General features: G+C 38.1%; 1 protein-coding gene across 2 annotated transcripts in view; it reads right to left on the bottom strand.

Moving 5' to 3' along the window:
- TNIP3 (TNFAIP3 interacting protein 3) overlaps positions 1-20,946 on the bottom strand; it is an 87,291-nt gene that overhangs the window by 34,509 nt on the left and 31,836 nt on the right. The window contains exon 2 of one of the 2 annotated variants that reach the window (XM_072755325.1): positions 16,743-16,863. In XM_072755325.1, the coding sequence (XP_072611426.1) occupies positions 16,743-16,863 (121 nt within the window). Of the gene's footprint in view, positions 1-10; positions 228-16,742; positions 16,864-20,946 lie in introns of those variants that run through there. The other variant, XM_072755326.1, reaches the window with a different exon arrangement.

Here is a 20,946-nt window from a genome sequence, read left to right as displayed (position 1 = left end):
GTTAACTCACGATAGAGAATAACAGCAATAGTTTTTCGTTAAAAATAAACAGAAGTGACTCTGTATATGATTTACAGAGAATAAGGTCATAAGCACAGCATCTGTGATTTTAACTTTTCTTCTCTTCCAGCTAGGGATTTCCCAGGATGTCTCAAGGTCACAGGCTGTGACTAAGACAGTCTTATTAGCCTTGCCTATGGTACGTAAATTGTCATTCTTCCTTTACTGGCAGTTTCTCCCACTGGAGGAGGAAGTTACCACAGAAAGCCTGGGCAAACCAAGTCTTTCTTCAGTAGCCAAACTGCCATAACTTCATTGTATTTCCCAGAGAATTAGGTAACTGTTGACTTTTTTGACAACTCGGTTACTTGCTTCCCTAAAGGCAAGATTTTCTGGCAATGCTTTCTTACTGTGAGCTTAGCCCTGTGGAACTTAATGAATCATATGCAATTCTGTAAGTGCTACTAATTCCTATGGATCTAAAAAAGAAAATTCATTACAACAAAAACGGGCATTGTTTGCAAAGCTAATCTTTTATATTGGCAGAAAGTTTAAACTCAGTTCTCAAGTTTAAGACTGTCTTTTCCACAGGTCAAATCCAGATTTTCTCCATGATCCATTTGTGGTTCAAGCTTTTCCTCTGCACTAACATTTTAGTGTTAACTAGTTGACTCATCATTTTACCAGGCATTGAGGTAATGGAATACTGGGTAGTCAGATAAAAGCATGAAATGACGGATGCTTGGAGCTACACATATGGGTCATGGTAGACCAGAAGACCTCAGTCTGGTCTTGTTAGAGAGGAAGGAAAAAAGAGCCAAGAATATAGAAAAAAAAAAAAAAAAAGAACATATTGCTGAAGAAAGACAAGAATTTATAGTCAATCACTTAATTTACATTTTTCTTTATACCTTCCTATGACATAGCCTCTTGTATGTGGGATAAATCCTAAAACTCCTGAAGTTCAAACTCTCTCAAAGAGAAAGGTGGCCAAGATTTGGTTGTCTTTTTTTCTCTTTCATATCTTCCACTACTTCCCAACTCTTCCTGTGCTCCAGCCATCCTGAATCCCTTTCATTTCCTGAGAAAGTCGTTTGTCTAATACATGCTGCTTTCTCTGCCCAGAACATTCCCTCCTCTGAGCTCCCTCCAACCAGTTGACCTGGAAAACTTGGCTTATGCTTCCCTTGCCCATGACCTTATTTGACCTCTTTCTACCAACCAAGCAGAGCCCTTACTTAGCATTTGTAATAGTTTATTTACATGTTTGCAGGGTCACCTCTGTACCTACAGTACCCTGACACGCAGCAGGTGTTCAACGCATTCTCCTGAATGAATAAATTGGTGTATATCTGTGTGCCGAATGTATAGATTTTTTTGCTGTGTGTGCGTGTGTGTGTACATGGTTTTGTTTTCTGCTGGTCTCCTGATCTGTTTTGGAAGTCCACTTGAGTGAAATGGAGTGATGTTTCTTTAAGGCAAGCTCCAAAAAATGCAGGTGGGAATCAAATTGTTCAGATTTCTAAAAGTAAAAGTTATGACTCACATATGATCTGATTTTAGGGTATATAAGCAGAGATTTCCTGGAGACTGACACTTCATTAACACTGAAACCTGCTCATCAAAAAAGGAAAAAAAAAAAAACTATAACATGAAAATATTTTCTTCTGATCCTCCTCCCCACATACATATATATAGAGAGAGATAGATAGATACAGATATTTTATATTTATCTGTATTATTCAAGGTTCCATTCAGCTTTATCTGTATATTTGGTAATAATAAACCCAGTGGGTGTGGTAACATTAACATAGAGGAGTGACTGGAAAGAACATTTTTTGCCAGAAAGTACTGTCCTTGGCCTTGGTGTCTTTTGGGCCTCTTCTGTACGGGTTTCCTGATGCACACTCATTATTGCAGCACAGCATGGTGTGATGGCTTCTACTGAATGGAAATCCTCTACTTTTGCATTTTCATGAAAATTCCTCTGCCTCTTCTGCTGTGTAGTTTTACAGTAGACAGATTTTCTATTAGCTCCAGAGAACCGTGTGGTAATTTATGAATTAGCAATAACTCTTCTGGAGAGCCCCAAGTTTGGTTTGAGAAAAGAGGAACTTGCACTAGGGCCAGTCTGAGAAATGTACTGCATATTTTCTGTTACACATGCCCTCCTCACCTCACCTCCCGCCCTCTCGCATGTGCTACATACATTAGAGTCTGGCTTTTCATTAAGCTTTGTTTCGTGAGAAGTCTTACTAGCAGCAATAACCCTCAGAGAAAAAGGCATGCCACTCCATGTTTCCAAAAGGATCCCGAAGAGTCCTCATTCTCAAGTGATTAAAATATTACACAGAGGAAAATAATGAACAAAGAAGAGATATAGTGAAGAAAAAGGAATGAGGAACAACCAGTCACGGGTCTGTAACTGTCACTTGAGTTGATAATTCTTTCAAAACTAGTTTAAGACAGATAATCACATTTCTATAAATGCCTGGGAGCATTCTTTGCCAGGTAAAATAAACATTTTTTTTTTCTATCCTTTAGAATGAGGGTTGAAACCCTCCTTTGCTTCCTGAACCTGCTTTAGCATGAGGGTTGAAACCTTCCTTTGCTTCCTGAACCTGCTTGCACAAAATTTTAAGGGAGTGTGCTATCCAGGGGATGCAAAGGTCTGAATGGAGTCAGCTCATTTGGATTCATAACTTGGCTGTACCATTCACTACCTGTGACTGTGGGCATGAGGCTTCAGACTTCTGAGGGTCGACTTCCACATTTGTAAGATAATAGTAGTAACAGTGTCCTCCTCCTGGGGACACAATGGTATCCTCCTTACTCTCTGTGATAACACATATAAAAGCTTAGATATTAATAACAATATGATCTTAAAGATAGGGGTAGTGACAAATTATTTGTGCAACAAATACTACCAATCATTTGTGTTTCCTTTGGCACTGGGTAGATGCCAAAGGATAATAAGCAAAAGTCCTGTTTCTAATGAAGTTAATGTATACACACATATGTGCACACGCACACACACACCTTCGTGGAAGGATTCAGAGGAGAGAGAGCTCATTCTCAGCCTTGTTATGGAAGGAGCTTCAGTTCCCACTGGGCACTGAAAGGTGGATGGAATTTTGATAGATGGTGAAAGCTGAAGTATGTTGTTATAATGTGAGCAACATAAACAGAACAGAAGTGGACAAACCTAAGTATAAAGGATTCTAACAAGCTCAATGTGACTAAGTAGAGCTCATCTAAAGTTGATTTGGATCAAACTGTGAAAGGCTTTACATTGCACGTTAAGAAATTTTGGCTTTATTGCATAAGCCACGGGGAGCCACTGAAGACCCTTGAGAGAAGGAACTTTATGTGATCAACGTGTCTTTTTCCAAAAAAGGAACCTGGATATATGCATTATATACCATATGAGTGAGGTTGACAACCACTTGATAGATATTATCAAAAATAGTATTTGAAATACTTAGCGGCTTGTGGTCCTCCAAATATTTAATGGTCAGTTCATTTAGGACACTCAGAATGAATCAGCCAGACTCCGCTATTAATCACACTCTTGTCATCTCTATTTGGATGCATCTCCTTCTCCACTTGTATAAGACGTATTTCCTGTTCTTCCCCATAAAACTTGTCTTCCTCATCACAGTCAATGGCAACTTTCATGATCTATATAGTTTACAAATCTTGGAGTTGATATATTTGATTCCTTTTCCTCTCATAACCTGTATCCAATTTATCTGAATATTTTGTAGGCATTTTGAAAACATACAAGAAGGGAGAGCAGCGCATTGGCACTAGACCCTAGAGGCTTCCTCGGTTCAATGAGGGAGTGGCAGGGTCCAATAGACAGACCTTTTTACAACTTTTTTTTTGAAATGGGAACTTTAGTGTTTGTGTCCTAATTTCACTCACATGAACATTTTTAGAGAACATCCAGTAATGGCTGAAATCTGTCTCTGTGTCATATCCTCCTTTTATGTGACCTTGGGTAAGATGCTTCATATCTTTGCACTGATCAAGCCCCCCTCAGCCCTTAGGTGCAATAATCTAATAGCCTCTGTGCTTCCACTCATGCTCCTCCCCCCACCCCCATCCCACCATCTATTATTAATATAGGAGCTATTGTGAGTCTTTAAAAATATGCCATTTAGGGTCATCCCTCTGCACAAAACCTTTCAGAGACTTCTCATCTCACTCAGAGCGAAAGTAGAACTCCATAGATGGCCCACAAGGCCCTCGCCTGTGCTTCCCTGACTTCTTTCTCACTCCTCTTCCCTTTGCTCACTCTGCTTTCTGTCTTGTCCACACTGCTGCTCCACAAACCTGTTGTGCACCTCCTAGAACTGGCTTTCCCTTAGATACCTCCATGGCTCACCCCCTCACCTTCAACAGGGGATTGCACCTGTTTCTTGATTTTAAGTTGCTCTCCACTCCAGCACTTTCTATCTTTGTTGCCATTTTTTTCTGTAGTGCCATATATAACACACCATAGATTTTTCTCCTTTGTTGCCTCACACCATTAGAATGTAAACTCCACTGATAATAATTTTTGTCTGTTGTGTTCATTCCATATTCCTCAAATCTAAGATAATGTCTATTATTTTAGTGCCTACTCAAGTACACAAAATGCTCAGGACACCCATAAAGCCTCCCCTCTACCCAAAACTAAATCAAGAATATTCCTGAATCAGCTATCTTCTTAAGATATTATAAAAGATCTAAGGATAAAAACCTTCAACTTTTTGGCCTCCAAACTAGGAAATCACCTGTCCTTCAGACCCCAAGTTTGGGCTTGGACCAGGAGAGTCAGGTGAGAGAAGTGTCCCTAATTCTATAACATCACGGGAGATATAAGCTTTTGTCCCCCCAGCTTAAAACTCTGAAGCAATTCCTTCAGGAAATTTAGAAATGTTGCTTGAAGTCTGTCCCCACTATTCACTTTTAGTTTTTAGTGCATATCAAATATATCATAGGGCAAATTGGTTTTTGCTGACTAGTCTGTAGTCTTAATGAAACTGAAGACTTCATGCAACTTCCACGTCTGAAGATTTCTCAGGGTTTCACAAAGCAGCAAACACTCTGAGCCAGCTAGACTATCAGCCCCCGCTTTGAAGGCTCCCCTGGTTCTTCAGAGCAGATAGTTCCTCCTTTATGATCCCAGAGTGCTTTGTGAAGCATCGATTCCAGCATTTACAGTAAAACAGTCATTAGTTTTATGTACCTTTCTCTTCTGAGAAGCTGTAAGCTTCTTGAAGGTAGGAGCCAACATAATACCTTCAGGGTTCAGAGGAGTGATACCATTCTTTTATTGAAAAAATCTGTTTATGCATGAATCATCAGTAGGAAATCATAGCACACCTCCACTTCTAAGAATATGGCCCAGAGGAGAATGATACAGTGACACACAAAGCTATATATATATTGTCTCCAAATCAGAAAAGATCAAGTAGGAGTATCAACCCATTTTTAAAACACTGTTCTAATTCAGTGTGTTTTTTAAAATTCATTTTATAGGTAAATATTTTAGGTAAATATTCCACCCTTTCCTATTTCCTGTATATATTTGCCTCCATACAAATCCTGATTTAAATTTTTTTTCTCTTAACCTTGGTTACTGTTTAATAAATAAACAATATAAATGATTGCACATGCTATGGGGGGATTTTTAAAAGGCATAAATGTGGTCTTCAATAACATTTCCTTTATTTTTACAGTGTTTTATTACATCTTATAAGTTAATATCTTGATGCATTAACTGATGATCCCTCCAAATAGGCATTGCTCTTTGTTTTAGGTAACTAATCCTTTCTTTGCTTGGTTAATGATATCTTTTGCCTCCAGGGTTGATTAAGTTTGCCATTGAATGCAAAAGAAAAAACAGTCCGTGTTCAATCTTTGATTTTTCAAAATAGACTCTCCAAATTCTAGGGGCCATCGTGAAAACCAAAGCTTTGAATTGTAAAAGCTAATTTTTTTCCTGAAAACTATGATTAATTTATTTAAGACTAATTCCTCTTTTGCAGTTTATTTTGAAATGCCTCAAAAAATTACATGGATTGATGCATGCAAAGAAGGGTGAGTAGGTGGACAGATGCATGGTAAACAAGCAGAGTAGAAGGTTGGTGGCAACATTTAGGTGGTTGGACATACAGGTATATACCATAAAATCCTTTCAACTTGGCTATAAATTTGAAACTTTCAGAACCAAATGTTTGAGAAAAAGTCAGAATCCAGGCCTAAATTTTGTGCCATTAACAACTGATAGAAACAATGGTAGATGGAAAAGTCAATATAACTTTTTCCTTATCTCCTCCACCCCCCCACTCCCTCATCAAAGAATAGATAAGGTTTCATGGCCTGAGGGAAAATGAGACAAGATCAGGGAAGAAGAGTATTTGGATGGTTGCGAGGGCTTGTGAAAAAACGGAACTCTACTCTCATACTTCTAGGGACTCATCCATCATCTATCCAACTGCCCAGATTGAACAGCAAAGAGCAGAAACAGCTCCAGCCTCACCCTCTGGGTTAAGCCTGGGGAAGGGGCAAGTCTTGAAGAGAATTTCTCCATACCACCACGGTACCTAGCTAGACTTTGTGGCATGTCTATGTCCTGAGACAGCTCAACCTCAGAGTGCTGTGGAAGCAGAACCAGAAATTTCCTACATTTCCGGAGAAGAATGCAAAAATGATTAACTGAGAAGGATGCAGTATTTACCATGTGGAATAGGAGGTAAAATGAATGACATAGAAGCTTCAGTGACTGCCAGTGAAGATATAGGCCAGTGAAAAGAGCTTAAGGAGTGGTTTACATTAGTGCATTGATTGCTGCAACCTAAAATGCCTTTACCGTAAAGTTGCCAGAAAAATGTAGATAAATTTGGATTCCAGGTATACATTTTCTTTTTTTTTTGTATAGGTAAGACCCATGTAATATTTCATTGTTTGTCTGAAATTCAAAGTTAACTGGGTATCCTATATTTTTATTTGCTACATCTGACAATCCTACTCCACCTGGATTACTTCACAAAATATGCTTCACAGATCCTATGTGCCATTATGGGAAGAAGGAGGGAGAGAAAAAAAGTCCTGCAGTATAAATTGCCTGAGAAACCAATAAAGTAGCTGACATCTCTGGTAGCCAACCAGATTAAATTATCTTCTAAGAGACAGGATGGGAGTCCTAGTCCTAAATTCAGTTTAGAAAAATATATAATATTTTTATATATTTTATTTATTTATTTTTATTTATTTTTATTTATTTTTATTTTATTTTATTTTATTTTTATTTTTTTTATTTTTTTAATTTTTTTTAGTTTTTTTTAATTTTTTTAATTTTTTTTTGTTTTTTTTATTTTTTTTTATTTTTATATATTTTAAATAATAATCTTGCACACATGAGTTCTGTGGTTTGGAGAATTTTATTTGCTTTAATTTGAACTTCATAACAGTCCTATATGGTTGTCAGGAGAGTATCTTTGACAGCAACAAGGATTAAGTTGAAATTCAGACATGTTAAGTTCCTAGCTCATGGTCATTACATGACAAGCAGGTAGCTGCACCCCTACCAGAGTTCACTTAGTCCCCCAGGTTGATTCCCTGCAAAGAACCTTTTACCTAGATGGGAGAGATAGGAATAACACAGTTGGAAATTACTGGACCTCCTGTGCTTATCATGTACTTATTTGATGCAGGAGCCTGAGCCATTAAGGAATAGAATTCAGGAAAGTTTCAAAGGTGTGGAGCTTTCTTGAAGGCTAGATATGAATTGCTTGACCTCAGGGGTCATATCCAAACAAAAATCTTACCAATTTATACCACTCAATGCCTAGAGATTAATTTCTACAAGGAATAACTAGTCATCAGCAAAGAGAAATTTAGCTGCCAAAAACTATAATCCTATCTGAATTAAAAATTTTGTTTTCTCTTTTCAGTAAGGACATTAATTCCTTATCACTATATCAATGCAGATAATTTTATTTTTCTCATACTTTGCTCATGTGTTGACCTCACCTGCATTCATGTATGCATTCTTATAATAAATATCTATTGATTATGGATATGATCGGGCACTGCGCTAAGTATGGGGATATAAAAACAAACAAAACAGACGTGACTTTCACACATTTTCTGGTTTTTGAATATAAATCTAAAGATCAGAGGGACTACTCCATTGCTGATGGAACTGTTTCTGCAGCATTTCATGATCAACAAACTTGGACATTTCCGGTAAAAGAGATTACTTTCTTCCTTAGACAATACATACCAACATCATATGCATGGATTTGGATACTATTTTAAAATAAAAAATTATAACTATGTATAATTAAGGAAAAGCAAGTGTACATAAAGATGATGCTGGAGGGGTTCCTGGGCAGCTCAGTGAGTTAAGTATCTGACTCTTAGTTTCAGGTCAGGTCATGATATCAGGGTCATGGGATCAAGTCCTGGGATGGGCTCTGCACTCAACGTGGAGTCTGCTTGTCCCTCTCTCTCTGTTCCTATCCCCTGCTCATGCTCTCTCTGTGTCTCTCTCTCTCAAATAAATAAATAAATAAATAAATAAAGTAAGTCAGTCTAAAAAAAAAAGATGACGCTGGAGTAAAGAGGACCTATGGTGATGATGCAGCAGAAACACAGGTGATGCAGAGTGCATATCGGGAATATTTTGTCTGAAAATGAGCCTGATTCAAAAGAAAATCTCTCAATATGCTAGTCTAAACAATTGCAAACATTTCCTAACTGATCTTTAATGATATAAAGACAATTTATTTTAAAAAGTAAGCTTCCTCACTGGAAGAAAAAAAAATAATTATTTTGTTTTTGCTGCTTATCCCAGATTCCTATTGGAAAAGAAATCTATAAACTTTATGAGTCAAGCCGGTGTGCCAACAGAACCAAGAAAGGCCTTCTTGTTGCCTAAGAACATGCAGGCAGAGCTTTTCTAGCCAACCGTTCAGATATTTCCTAATGAAAACTAAACAAATATAATACATTTTTTTTTTCTGTTAGAAAAAAAAAAGAGAATCAAAATATTTCACAGGGACACTTGGGTGGGTCATTTGGTGGAGAATCTGACCTTTGGTTTCTATGCAGGTCCATAATTTCAGGGTCATGGGATCGAGCCCCACATCAGGCTCCATGCTTAGTGAGGAGTCTGCTTGAGATTCTCTCCCTCTCCCATCGCACCTACCCCCCCCTTAAATAAATAAATATATCTTTTAGAAAAATATTACACAGCCACTAATGCTGAAACTAGATAATGAGATTCAAGAAAGAAGCTAGTCATTATATGAGAAAAATGTAAAAAAAAATTCGGGGGTCTCAAGCTCAATCTACTAGCATAAAAATAATGAAGAAGATGATGATGGTAATGATGGCAATAGCCCTTCATACTTACAAAATGCTTTCACTGTTTCACTCACTTTATGTTTTTATCGCAATCCATTTTACAAATTAGAGAATAATATTTTGATCATAAAAAATTCATTTTGATAAAGAATACTAGCTTAGCTTTCAAAAAAGGGAAATAAGGAAAGGGAAACTAGTTCTTTTTTTTTTTTTTTCAACAATGTGGTTACAGAAAACGTGTGTCAACTTACTGTAGTTTGCAGGAAGTTTTTCCTTTATAATCTTTCCAAGTGTCATAAGTTTATATTACTCTCTGAATCATCAAAAGAATTTTCCCAGGGCTTTTTATGTTGGGAAGAATGTCCAGATCTAGAATTTGTCCTCAGTTACTGGGAAATCCTCCCTTCACTTGTGCCAAAGTTATTAAAAGCCAATTTCAGGTACTGCCTCTAAGTTAAAAACAGAAAGAAAAAAAAAAAAAAAAGAATCCAAAGACAAGACAAACTTAAGCAAATTCAATTCTAGTGGCTCTTCTTAAAATTTGGATACTTTTCCTTCTTACTTCCAGGTTGGATCCTTATTTCCAAGAATTACTGGAAATGTATTTGTCCAAAAAAAAAAAAAATACATTTCAATTCTCCTCTCACTTTCTTTTGTATTTCAAGACCTACAATTACAGGTCACAAATTCATGTTCATATATTAGTTTTTTCATAGTAGTAGGACCATGTCAACTTCTATTTAACATTCATTTTGGATTTTGAATATTATTCTCACTTAGACAATTCTGTTTTAAAGATTTATTTATTTATTTGAGAGAAAAAGTGTGTGCATGTACATATGAGTTGAGGGCAGGGCTGAGGGAGAGAATCTCAAGTACACTCCCCACGGAGCACAGAGCCCCCTGCCCACTTGGGGCTTGATCTCATGACCTATGAGATCATGACCTCAGCTGAAACCAAGAGTTGGAGGCTTAACTGACTGAGCCACCTAAGCGCCCCTCATTTAGGCAACTATTTTTCTTCTGTCTATAAGACTTTTAATGCTCTTTGTTTGCCAACAGTCTGCTTCAACTCTCCCAGAATCTTAAAGAATGCTCTCCTACTGATGGAGTTCCTCATGTTCATCAATAATCTTTTCCATTTCCTCACACCAATGAGTCAGTTTGTTCATTTTCTCTGATAGTATTTCTCCCTCTTTACTTATTCTTGGCAAAAGTGGTTGAGCAAAAAAGGGAACTTGACATGTCTCAGGCCCTTTCATTAAATCATATCTCTTTCATTCAGCTACACTTTTCCCATCTCATTAAGTTGTAAAGAAATTAATTTTCTGCTCCTGGAAAGGGAGTCTACTGTACCGTTCTTATGGTTACTTCATTCAGTGGAAAACGAAAGACACTTCCCACAGTCTCTCTGTCATTGGCTCACTTTTCACTTTTGTCTTACACCAAAAAGAAATTTTATTATACTTTTTTTTCAGTTCTATCAATATGTCAATGAGAATGTAAAGGTTTTTGTTTTGTTTTGAATGTAGGATTCCCTCCTCTAGACTGCTATTGGGTAAATAGTAATTCAGCTGAGGTTTCCAACTGGAAACTACACTGTGTTCACTCAAGCAATCAAATATTTGAAGATACCTTTAGACGACAATTGAGGGAGTAATGCTTGAAGTCTACTGGGATACAGAGAGATTCCCAGGGGTTGTTCCTGGGAAACTTTTCTCAGAGAGTAAAGCACAGGGGTTTTTGGGTTTGTTTGTTTGTTTTGTTTTGTTTGTCTTTGTCAAATATTTTATTGGGGAAGGTTCACACATTCTGACCCTGTGTTAGGCCAGAGAATGTCAAAAAGGTGACAAGAGTGCTGGGACCCTGAAGTGGTTCAGATAGAATCTGCAAGAACTGTGTCCAAAGTTCTGCTCTTTGATATCTCAGTTTCCCGTTCATGAAATAGGAGTGTTATGCTCCCTTCTGGGTCTGAAACACTGAGAAGATAAAAGTGAGGTGAAAGCCACAAGAAAGAGTTTCCCCACTCCCAAACCCTGCTCTGCAGCTCCTCCCTCACAGCATGAAGCCAGAAAAAGGGAATTTGCTCAAGAAACCATGTTGTCCAGTGGCCCCTGCAGTAGGAGGAGGGGAGTGCAGCTCTTTCTGAATACCTAGAAACTGGGGCAGGAAAAAGGGGGATTCTTGTCTGGACAACATCTTGGTTTTCCAAAGGAAAAATGACTTTCCTGAGCCCTCAGGGCAGAGGGTAGGGAGGCAGGTAGAGCCCCCAGCTTTGCTTTATCACAGGAGCTCCATACAAGGATGATGAGAGGAGGGGTTGCCTTGACAATAACATCACTCTTGATACCAACTTGAGCTATGTCCCAGTTGCCAAATGACTCTTATGTGAGGGAGAGGGAATCAAGAGGAGAAGGTGCAACTCAAGTCAGACAGAACTGGGTTTAGGTCCAGTTTTAAGACCATGAGAAAATCCTTTAGACTCACTGAACCTCAGTTTTCCCATCTACACAAGGGTAAAGATTAAATGGGCTAATGTATAGAAATGCTTTTCAAAGTGCTGGTCCAAAATGGTCACTCAGTAGATGGTAGCTAAAACCCCAAAAGTGGGAATCAAAGACTATTACATATATCTCTGTGAAACACTGGATGTGTAAGGTAGCATTGGAAACGAGTATAGCTAAAATTGGGAAAGAAAATGTTTCTCCACTCAAGTAGAGACAGCAGTAGTGTTTATGTGAATTTGGGGCCCTGGGGGACACATCCCATATTAGACATACACAGCACAGTGAGTAGTACCACAACGGCATTGCCAAGGGTGATACAACTGACATCTGCAAGCTACAGTGATAGGTAACCATCTGACAATCATTAACAATCAATAGTTTTAGGTGACCCTAATGAACAAGAACAAATGGTGCTTTCCACACAACAGATGAGACTCTGGGTTTATGAGTATACATTCAAGATTCCCCCACAAACTTTGGGAATTACTTGTGGAGGGATACTAGAGATAATCTGATCGTAAATCTAGCTTTACCATAGATCAAGCATGTTGTTTAATACAGGTGCCTTCTAAAAAAAACCCTAAATTGTGACACTTCATACCTTTATGTGACATTTTATATCCCATCCGTAAGAAGTCCATGACTGGTGGTGATGACATATCTATACATAAAAGATTATAAAACCAACATGATAAAGCCTATGAATGAACTGTTAAGAAGGTAAAGGTTTAGGACAGAGCAGAAGGGGCTTGAGCTATTCTGTGGGACTAGAGAGGGAGATGAAAAGTATCATGAAAGGTTTGAATTGGCATAACAGACAGTTCATCAAATAGGAGGTGAAGGTTTCCACAAAAAATAAACAGCATGTATGAGCACTGGATGTTATTCTGTATGTTGGCAAATTGAACACCAATAAAAAATAAATTTGTTATTAAAAAAAATAAATAAACAGCATGTGAAAATTCATAGCATATGAAACTACATGGTCTGCTAAGGGATTATGGGGTGGCTAGAGCACAAAGTGCATTTTAGAAAGTGGCAGGAGATGCAGAAGGCAGCATGACACTGTAAGAAAAATATGCACAAGCTTGGCTTCCTATTTTAAGACTAGAACTTTACAACTTTGTGAATTAGGTAACATTTTAAAATTTTTATAACCTTAGTTCCTTCATTTGGAAAATGAGGATAAAGACAGTCATATGTAAGTGTTGTTATAGATATCAAACATAATGTAAAATACCTCCATACTTGTTACGTTAGTTGATCAATAAATATTAGATTCTCTTCCTACTGTTTTATTTTAAATGTAGGCAGAGACTAGACTCTGGAGGATTTTAAATATCAGGCCAAGGCATTTGGACTTTATTATGTAAGTAAGGGAGTCTATGCTTAAGTTCTAAGCACTTGTACATTAAACAAGATCCATATTGGTAAATATGAGTTGGTGTGGAGGAAAACTTAAGATGGGTAACCAGTTAGGCACCTCCCAGCAACAGTCTAGGGAAGAGATAATAAGTCTAAACCACAGCACGATAGTAAGAATGAAGGGAAAGAAATGAAGTCCAAAGATTTTATGAAGGTAGAAGAGGCAAGAACCTGAAGGCTGGCATTGTTCTATGAATGCCTCCTGGACTTAAGCAGCTTGACAGCCCTGGAGAAATCTAGGATTATACCCAAATTTGGATCACTGGGTGAATAATGATCCATTAACTAATGTAGGAAATGTAGAAGGGAAGAAAAAAGCAGTTTTAGCAGGAAAGATGTTGAATTCACTTTTGAAACTACTGAGCACTCGGTATTATACTGTATGTTGGCAAATCGAACTCCAATAAAAAAAAATATACAAGAAAAGGAAAAGAAACTACTGAGTTAAATTGATGTGCATGTAGAAAAGAACTCCACATTACAGGAACTTACAGTGAAAGTTAGAGCTATTGGCATATATTTTGTAGTTAAATAAGACAAGGACTACAGTAGATGCCAGGGTTACACTGATAAGACACAGGCATGTTACGTAAATGAAGCCAGTGAAGGTGAATAGGAAAGATCAGAGAAAAAAAAGTGTGTATGAGGCAGGGGGAGGATGAAGGATGAAAGATTGATTTTATAGCTGTTGATGGAGACATTTTTAAAAGGTTAGTAAATAGCATCAAATTCATATGAGAGGACAAGTGAAAAATCAGCTGCAAAATGACTGTTGGATTTATCAAGGGAGAGCTTATTAGTGATGTGATAAGCAGGCAAAAAGCTTTGGATGCCCTGCCCAATAAACTTGGCTGTGATGTGCAAGAATAAGTTAGAACATTAACCATAAAATAATGTGGGATCTCACATATGTTTAAGTGTGGAGGAGTGCTGAACACATTTTAAGCTGGCAAGTGGTGATGACGATATTGAAGACATAGCTGCCCAAATACCATGTAGGGATTGGTCTTATCATCAAGAGGTGGTGGTCAAGCTCAATGCTGTTCTCACAGGTCTTAAGAACTCACTGGAATTTCATTCCTTTCTTCTGTCTCCCACTGCCCATGCCATATCTTCTCCAACTTCCTTAAACACTGGATCTCATGTCACTTTTTCTAGATGTTTTTTATCTCACACTTCACAAGGAAATGTGCAATCCTTTACCTAGATGTGTGGTGTGTAGGAAAATGAGCAAATTTCATCAGGGAAATGATGGGAAAAGCAGTATCTTAAAGACAGATCAAGTTTTGGTTAAGTCCCCCAAATAGAGGAAATTAATTACCAAGAGGATGACAATGGGGATGTAGAAGACGTTTTTATCATCTAAGGAGGAATCCAGAAGACAAAATGAACAGAGTTGGGAAGAAGTCAGTCATGAGCAAATGGGTCTTGGGGGCTAAGATCAGAACATATGAGGATCAGAGTACTGGAGGGGATTCAAAGTCCCATTGTTAGGTAGACAAGAAGGCCACTTGAGAAAAGCATACAGTTCCATGAAAGAGGAAGGACTTAACTGGGAGTTAGAGGTGTGTATATGAGGGTTGGGAGGAGGGGATGAGATGAGAAGTGGAGAAATAAGCCCTCCGTGGCTCTAATCATCCACAGACATTCTTACTTTAAAAATAGATACTACTTGTGGCATCTTGGTGACTCAGTTGGTTAAGTGTCTGACTTTTGATTTAGGCTCAAGTCGTGATCTCAGGCTTGTGAGATTGAACCTCACTTCAGCGGAGTGTCCGCTTGAGGATTCTCCTTCTGCCCTTCCCCCCACTTGTGCTCTCTCTCTCTCTCTCTTTTTCTCTCTCTAAAATAAATAAAGAAATCTTTTAAAAAAATAGATACTATTTTTTCAGGAAGAAGTGAGTTTCTAAACAGGAAAACATATGTAGATATCGAACACACACAATTCTGTGTTTATTAAATGTATTATTAAATGCCTCTTATTAAAAGAGGCATAAGGATATCTGCAACATATTTTTAATTTTTTTAAAATTTTTATTTATTTATGATAGTCACAGAGAGATAGAGAGAGAGAGGCAGAGACACAGGCAGAGGGAGAAGCAGGCTCCATGCACCGGGAGCCCGACGTGGGATTCGATCCCGGGTCTCCAGGATCGCGCCCTGGGCCAAAGGCAGGCGCCAAACCGCTGCGCCACCCAGGGATCCCTGCAACATATTTTTAAAGTGAAAAAAGGTAGGTTCAACAAACTGAGTATGTGCTGGTGGGTGTGTGTGTGTGACAAAAAGAGAGACACAGAGAAACCTCAAATGCCTAGAGATGCTCTCTGGGACTGGTGGGCCAAGAGGAGATTTCAGAGAGAGATCTATGTTGAGTGGGGTTTGAAGTTTATACCTTATTCAATTCCAGGGCCTCCATTAAGAGAAAAAGATATAAGTGTATGAATGCAACATAGGTACATAAGTAAATATTTGTTTATGGGATTCAAGCTTCATTAACTCCACAGGAAATCTGTCTCTACAGGGTTTTTATAGTTGTCTCTGCTTAGTATAACTTTTCCACAATGAACATGAATTACTTTAGAAATAAGAAATGAAGTAGAAGTTATGTACATTTTTTAAATTGTCAGCCATACTCTCAAAATTATTTATATTTAGATTTTTTGGAAAAGATCATTAGAGATGGTTTGTAATCAGGGGGTGCTACAGAGCTTGAATTCATGTTGTTATTTATGATGCGTTTCAAGAAAGTCATCCACAAAATTCCTAGCTTAACCTTATCTTTATATTTTATTTGCTTCCATGAAGCACCATAGACAAATATCCTGAAACAAAAACTCAAAGTCAGATAGCTCCTTTTATCTGGAAAGCCTGTTTTTTCTTTAAAAAATGGACAATGTGGGGTCCCTGGGCAGCTCAGTCAAGTTCAGGTCACGATACCAGGGTCCTGGGATCAAGCCCCACATTGGACTCCCTCCCTCCTTCCCCCTCTCCCTCTGCCATTCCTCCTGCTTGTGCTCTCTCACTCAAATAAATAAAATCTTAATAAATGAATGAAAGAATGAATGAATAAATAACAATGAATTGTACTGATTTTATAACGCAAGGTAAGACAGTTTACACAAATTGGATGATTCCCTCCCCCACAAAAGAGATGTTGCTCTATTTAACATTCTTTTTCACAGCATGAGTGTGTCCTCACTTCCCTATAGCAACACTTGCCTGCCTGGTATCACACTTTGAATGGGAAAGTGTTTCTGCTGAAGGGTTTCCTCAGTAACAGGAAGTGACTGTGTAAGAGAGGTTTTATAGTGGTTGACTTTATCCTCTCAGTCATCAAGGAAGTACATTACTGTAAATGATTTGGGGACTGTCCCCATAAATTCTTCTGGGTGAACACACTGTTGAAGGGTGTTTTGAGAAAATGTAGAAAGAAGGGTGGTTTCTTACCTTTAGAGAACATGAATTTCTTTGACCTGCTGTGGCTCCTGGGGTGGCCCCTTTATGATTGGGAGAAGCATTCCTCTCGATCAGATCTCGGATTTTATTATCCAACTCCATGCTCTCACATCTGCCCAGGGGGAAATGGGAAAGGCACATTTTACAAAGCCAATTAAAAATTGTTTAAGGGCACAATGAGTTTTCAATGGCATGGAGGTGTTATCCCTATAGAGTACCTCTCTAGAATCTTCGGATCTCTAATCTCATTTTGTATTCATTAGTCCATGCCATTAGAGCACTTTAAGGAATACTGGAGTTTAATTTTCACCTCCTTGCACATTTTTACAAAGTGATATAGTTTAAGACAAATTTAAGCATTTTCACAGCCTGATAACAATGACCAGAATTGAGCACTCATGGTGAACTCGGGTGACTTGCAATTTCTTATTCAGTGGCACAACAATCTATTAAAGTAATCACCCATACCTGCATTTTACAGATAAGCAAACTTGGGTTTAGGAAATTAACTAAAATACTAATTTATGCAAAGTCAAACATTAGCAAGGTCAAGAGCAAACACAAATGTATAGCGTCTATGGGTGTGTGTGTGTGTGTGTTTTGTTTTTTGCCCCTCCAGTTCTATTGAGAAATGATTGGCATATATTACTGTACACGTTTAGGGCATACGGCATGAAGGTTTGATTTGCATATGTTGTGCAACGATTACCACAATAGGGTCAACTAACATCCATCTTCTCATATAGATGCAATAAAAAGAAAAGAAAGAAACGTTTCTCCTTGTGATGAGAACTCTTTTTTTTTTTTTTTTTTTGTGATGAGAACTCTTAGGATCACTCTTAACTTTCCCATATACCCTACAGCAGTGTTAGCTCTCGTCGTCTTGCTGTACATCATATCTCTAGTACTTATTTATCTCATAACTGAAGGTTTGTATCTTTCGACCACCTTCCTCCAATTGGTGCTCCCCTCCCCCCTGAGGTAACCACAAATCTGATCTCTTTTTCGGAGAGTTTGGTGGGGGTTTTCTCGTTTTGTGTTTTTTTTGTTTTGTTGTTAGATTGCATATATAAGTAAGACAGTACATACAGTGTTTTTCTCTGTTTGACTTATTTCACTTAGCAATAATGTTTTAAGGTCCATCCATGTTGTCACAAGTGGATGCATTTCCTTTTTTATGGCTGAATTATATTCTAATATATATATATTATATATATGCCACGACTTCTTTGTCTGTTCATCACTGATGGACAGTTAGGTAGTTTCCATGTCTTGGCTATTATAAACGATGACGTAGAATTTGTCTCTTAGCCATTTTTGCTGTATGTTTGTAATTAACCTGAGAACAAATGCTTAAGCAATTATTTGCTACCAAATGGAAATACAATGTTAGAGTCAAAGAGTATCTACCTTAAGAAGAATCTAGTCCAACTGCATCATTTATCTGAAAATGAGAGTGAATTACTCACATCCCCACAACCATTAGTTAATAATGCCAAGATTTAAATCAGATTTTCTGACTTAAGTCCATTTTTCTGTCCTGTTGCATCATAGTGACATGATAGAGAAATTTTCTCACTAAAAACATAATTCATAAGAAAAATGCATACATTGCGTGACTTTTCTTTACATATATTTTTGCCTGCCTTATCATTTTTCATCCCTTAAAAATAACTCCTTGGATAAGGGTAGGAGATCTTTTAGGAGTACTTTCCCAAGTCGTCTGCCCATAAAATAAACATATAGATGGATAATCTAATGTAGACCAATGTGGCAGAGGTTGCATGGCTTGCTTGCCCAACCCACTACCTTTTTTGAGAGTGACTTTCAGGAGCAGGGTCTGAAACAAGCTATGCTTGTTGTCATTTCTTGACTTCACTTCTTTGGATATAACTGATTGGATCATGAGAAAACAACTGATTCCAGCCAAGAGATTCTCTTCTATGTGCAGAGTTAAGAGTGAAGCATATGGGTAGGAAAATGCAGGGCTGTGAGATGAAGAGAGTCTTGACAAGTTTCCATTCCTGAATAATTCCTTTCTAAGGCATCCTGCCTTCCTACTCTTATATTCTGGGAGCCACTCCATGTCTTTATAATGAACTACCTCAATCTTTTTTTTTTTTTTAATATGATCTAGCTTTGCTTGGTTCCTGTTATTTGTGATATAAAATCCCTAAATAATATACCTTGACCTTCATATTTATATTTATTCATTATTTCAGGCTGCAAAATGTCTGTACCTCATGCTCCGCCCCCCCCATATGATGTCACTGTGTGTTACAAGCTATTCGGTGTACTGTAAAATTCTTCATGGCCCAAACTGTTGCATATGCATGACATTGAGTCTGTTATGGCTTCCCACAATCCTCTGAGAAGACTTGCAAAATTCCTTTGAAAATTGCCTCAACTCCTTCAGATTAACTAGGTTTTTAATTAGCCCTGTGATTGGAATAGACCACTTTTTCTGAAACAGACTTGCCTGCCACAGGCTCACAATACTTTCTGGTACAACATCTGTCTGTGGCAAACATGTTACTGAGCTATTTCAAACCCCAGACAGGATCACCACTTTGGTATGACCCATTACAACTTCCAAACCCCAAGATGATCTAGCTCTCTCGCTATGCTTCTGAGCTCACCTTCTATTTCCCTCCTGCTTGTTTTTTTTTTTTTTTTCCTTCTGGGCACACTTGCTCCATCACAGTATACAGAACATGCTAAGCATGATGCCCACTCTGGGGCCTTGGTGTTTGCTATTACCTCCATATGACCTGCTCCACACTGTCCTGCCTCAAATGTCACTTTATCAAGAAAGCCTCTGGGGATCCCTGGGTGGCTCAGCAGTTTAGCTCCTGCCTTTGGCCCAGGATGTGATCCTGGAGTCCTGGGATCAAGTCCTGCCGGGCTTCCTGCATGGAGCCTGCTTCTCCCTCTGCCTGTGTCTCTGCCTCTCTCTCTTTCTCTCTCTCTCTCTGTGTGTCTCTCATGAATAAATAAATAAAATCTTTAAAAAGGCAAAAAGAAAGAAAGCCTCTGCTGACTAACACATCTGAAATAGCTTTTTCATACCCATCAGTAGTGTCCCTTAATTCTGTTTTATTTTCTTAGAATTTTCTATTATTTTGATTTCTTTTGTTTACTGTCTCTTTGTTTTTATTCACTGTTCTGCTCCTTGGCACATAGTACGAACTTAATAAATATTTGTCATTAAATAAATGTGACTCCATGATGAAATTTAACTCAAATCTAACCATTAAATTAGACGCTTATTTAAAGTGTATGCAAAAAACCTCAAACTCATAAGACTGATAAAATTGAGACATAAATCATAAAGCAAGGAAACAGTAATGGCAGCCTTAAAGTGGACACATGAGTTTAGTTACTATTGTCTTCATGGTCGCCTTGTTTTTTGTTTGTTTGTTTTTGATTTTGTTTTTTATGTAGGCTCCACATTGGGACTTTAGCTTACAACCCTGAGATTGAGACCTGAGTTGAGATCAAAAGTTAGACGCTTAACTGACTGAGCCACCCAGGCACTCCTGCCTTGTTCTTTTATAGTTGAATTATGTGCATTCTTCAATGTTCAACAAGAATTCAGTGAGTATTCACTATTGCAGGGTATTCACTTTTCACAAAAACAATCATATGCCATGATCATTCTCATACTGTCTCAACTTTAATGGTGAACATGCTTAAAGGTCAATAGCCACCCTTTCCTTTTTCATTTGGACAAGTGAGTAAAAGTTTTGCTTCTGAGCAGGGACCCTGTTCCCTCTCTTAAGAGTGGGATTCAGAACAAGTCCACACTGTGGTGACTTTGACCACTGAAAGAAGAAGAGACGTGACAGCAAAGAGGAAGAGAACCATGTGGTGGTGACTAGAGGCAAGGAGCTTCTAGTCACTTATATGGAGACAGTGGGTGTCAGTGTTGATCACTGTGGCAGGAACAGGGCTTGAGCGCTCAGGACCCCAGCAGGGAACTGAAAAACACAGGAGGGGTGGAACTCCAAAGATCATACCTCCCTGAGGACTTGAGCTCATTTCTCATTGTCATTGTTATGGCATTGTTGTCACTATAATTAGTATGCCTCAGAACTTACGTATGAAGCATTAGATGCAGTGGAAAGTAGAAAATAAGCCTTAAGAATTGAAACTAATGATGGGACTTAGGGTAAGTCCCTTAACTTATATGAAC

Source organism: Vulpes vulpes, chromosome 4 (assembly GCF_048418805.1).
Source record: "Vulpes vulpes isolate BD-2025 chromosome 4, VulVul3, whole genome shotgun sequence".
Taxonomy (NCBI): Eukaryota; Metazoa; Chordata; class Mammalia; order Carnivora; family Canidae; genus Vulpes; species Vulpes vulpes.
This window is presented reverse-complemented; position numbering and strand designations above follow the sequence as displayed.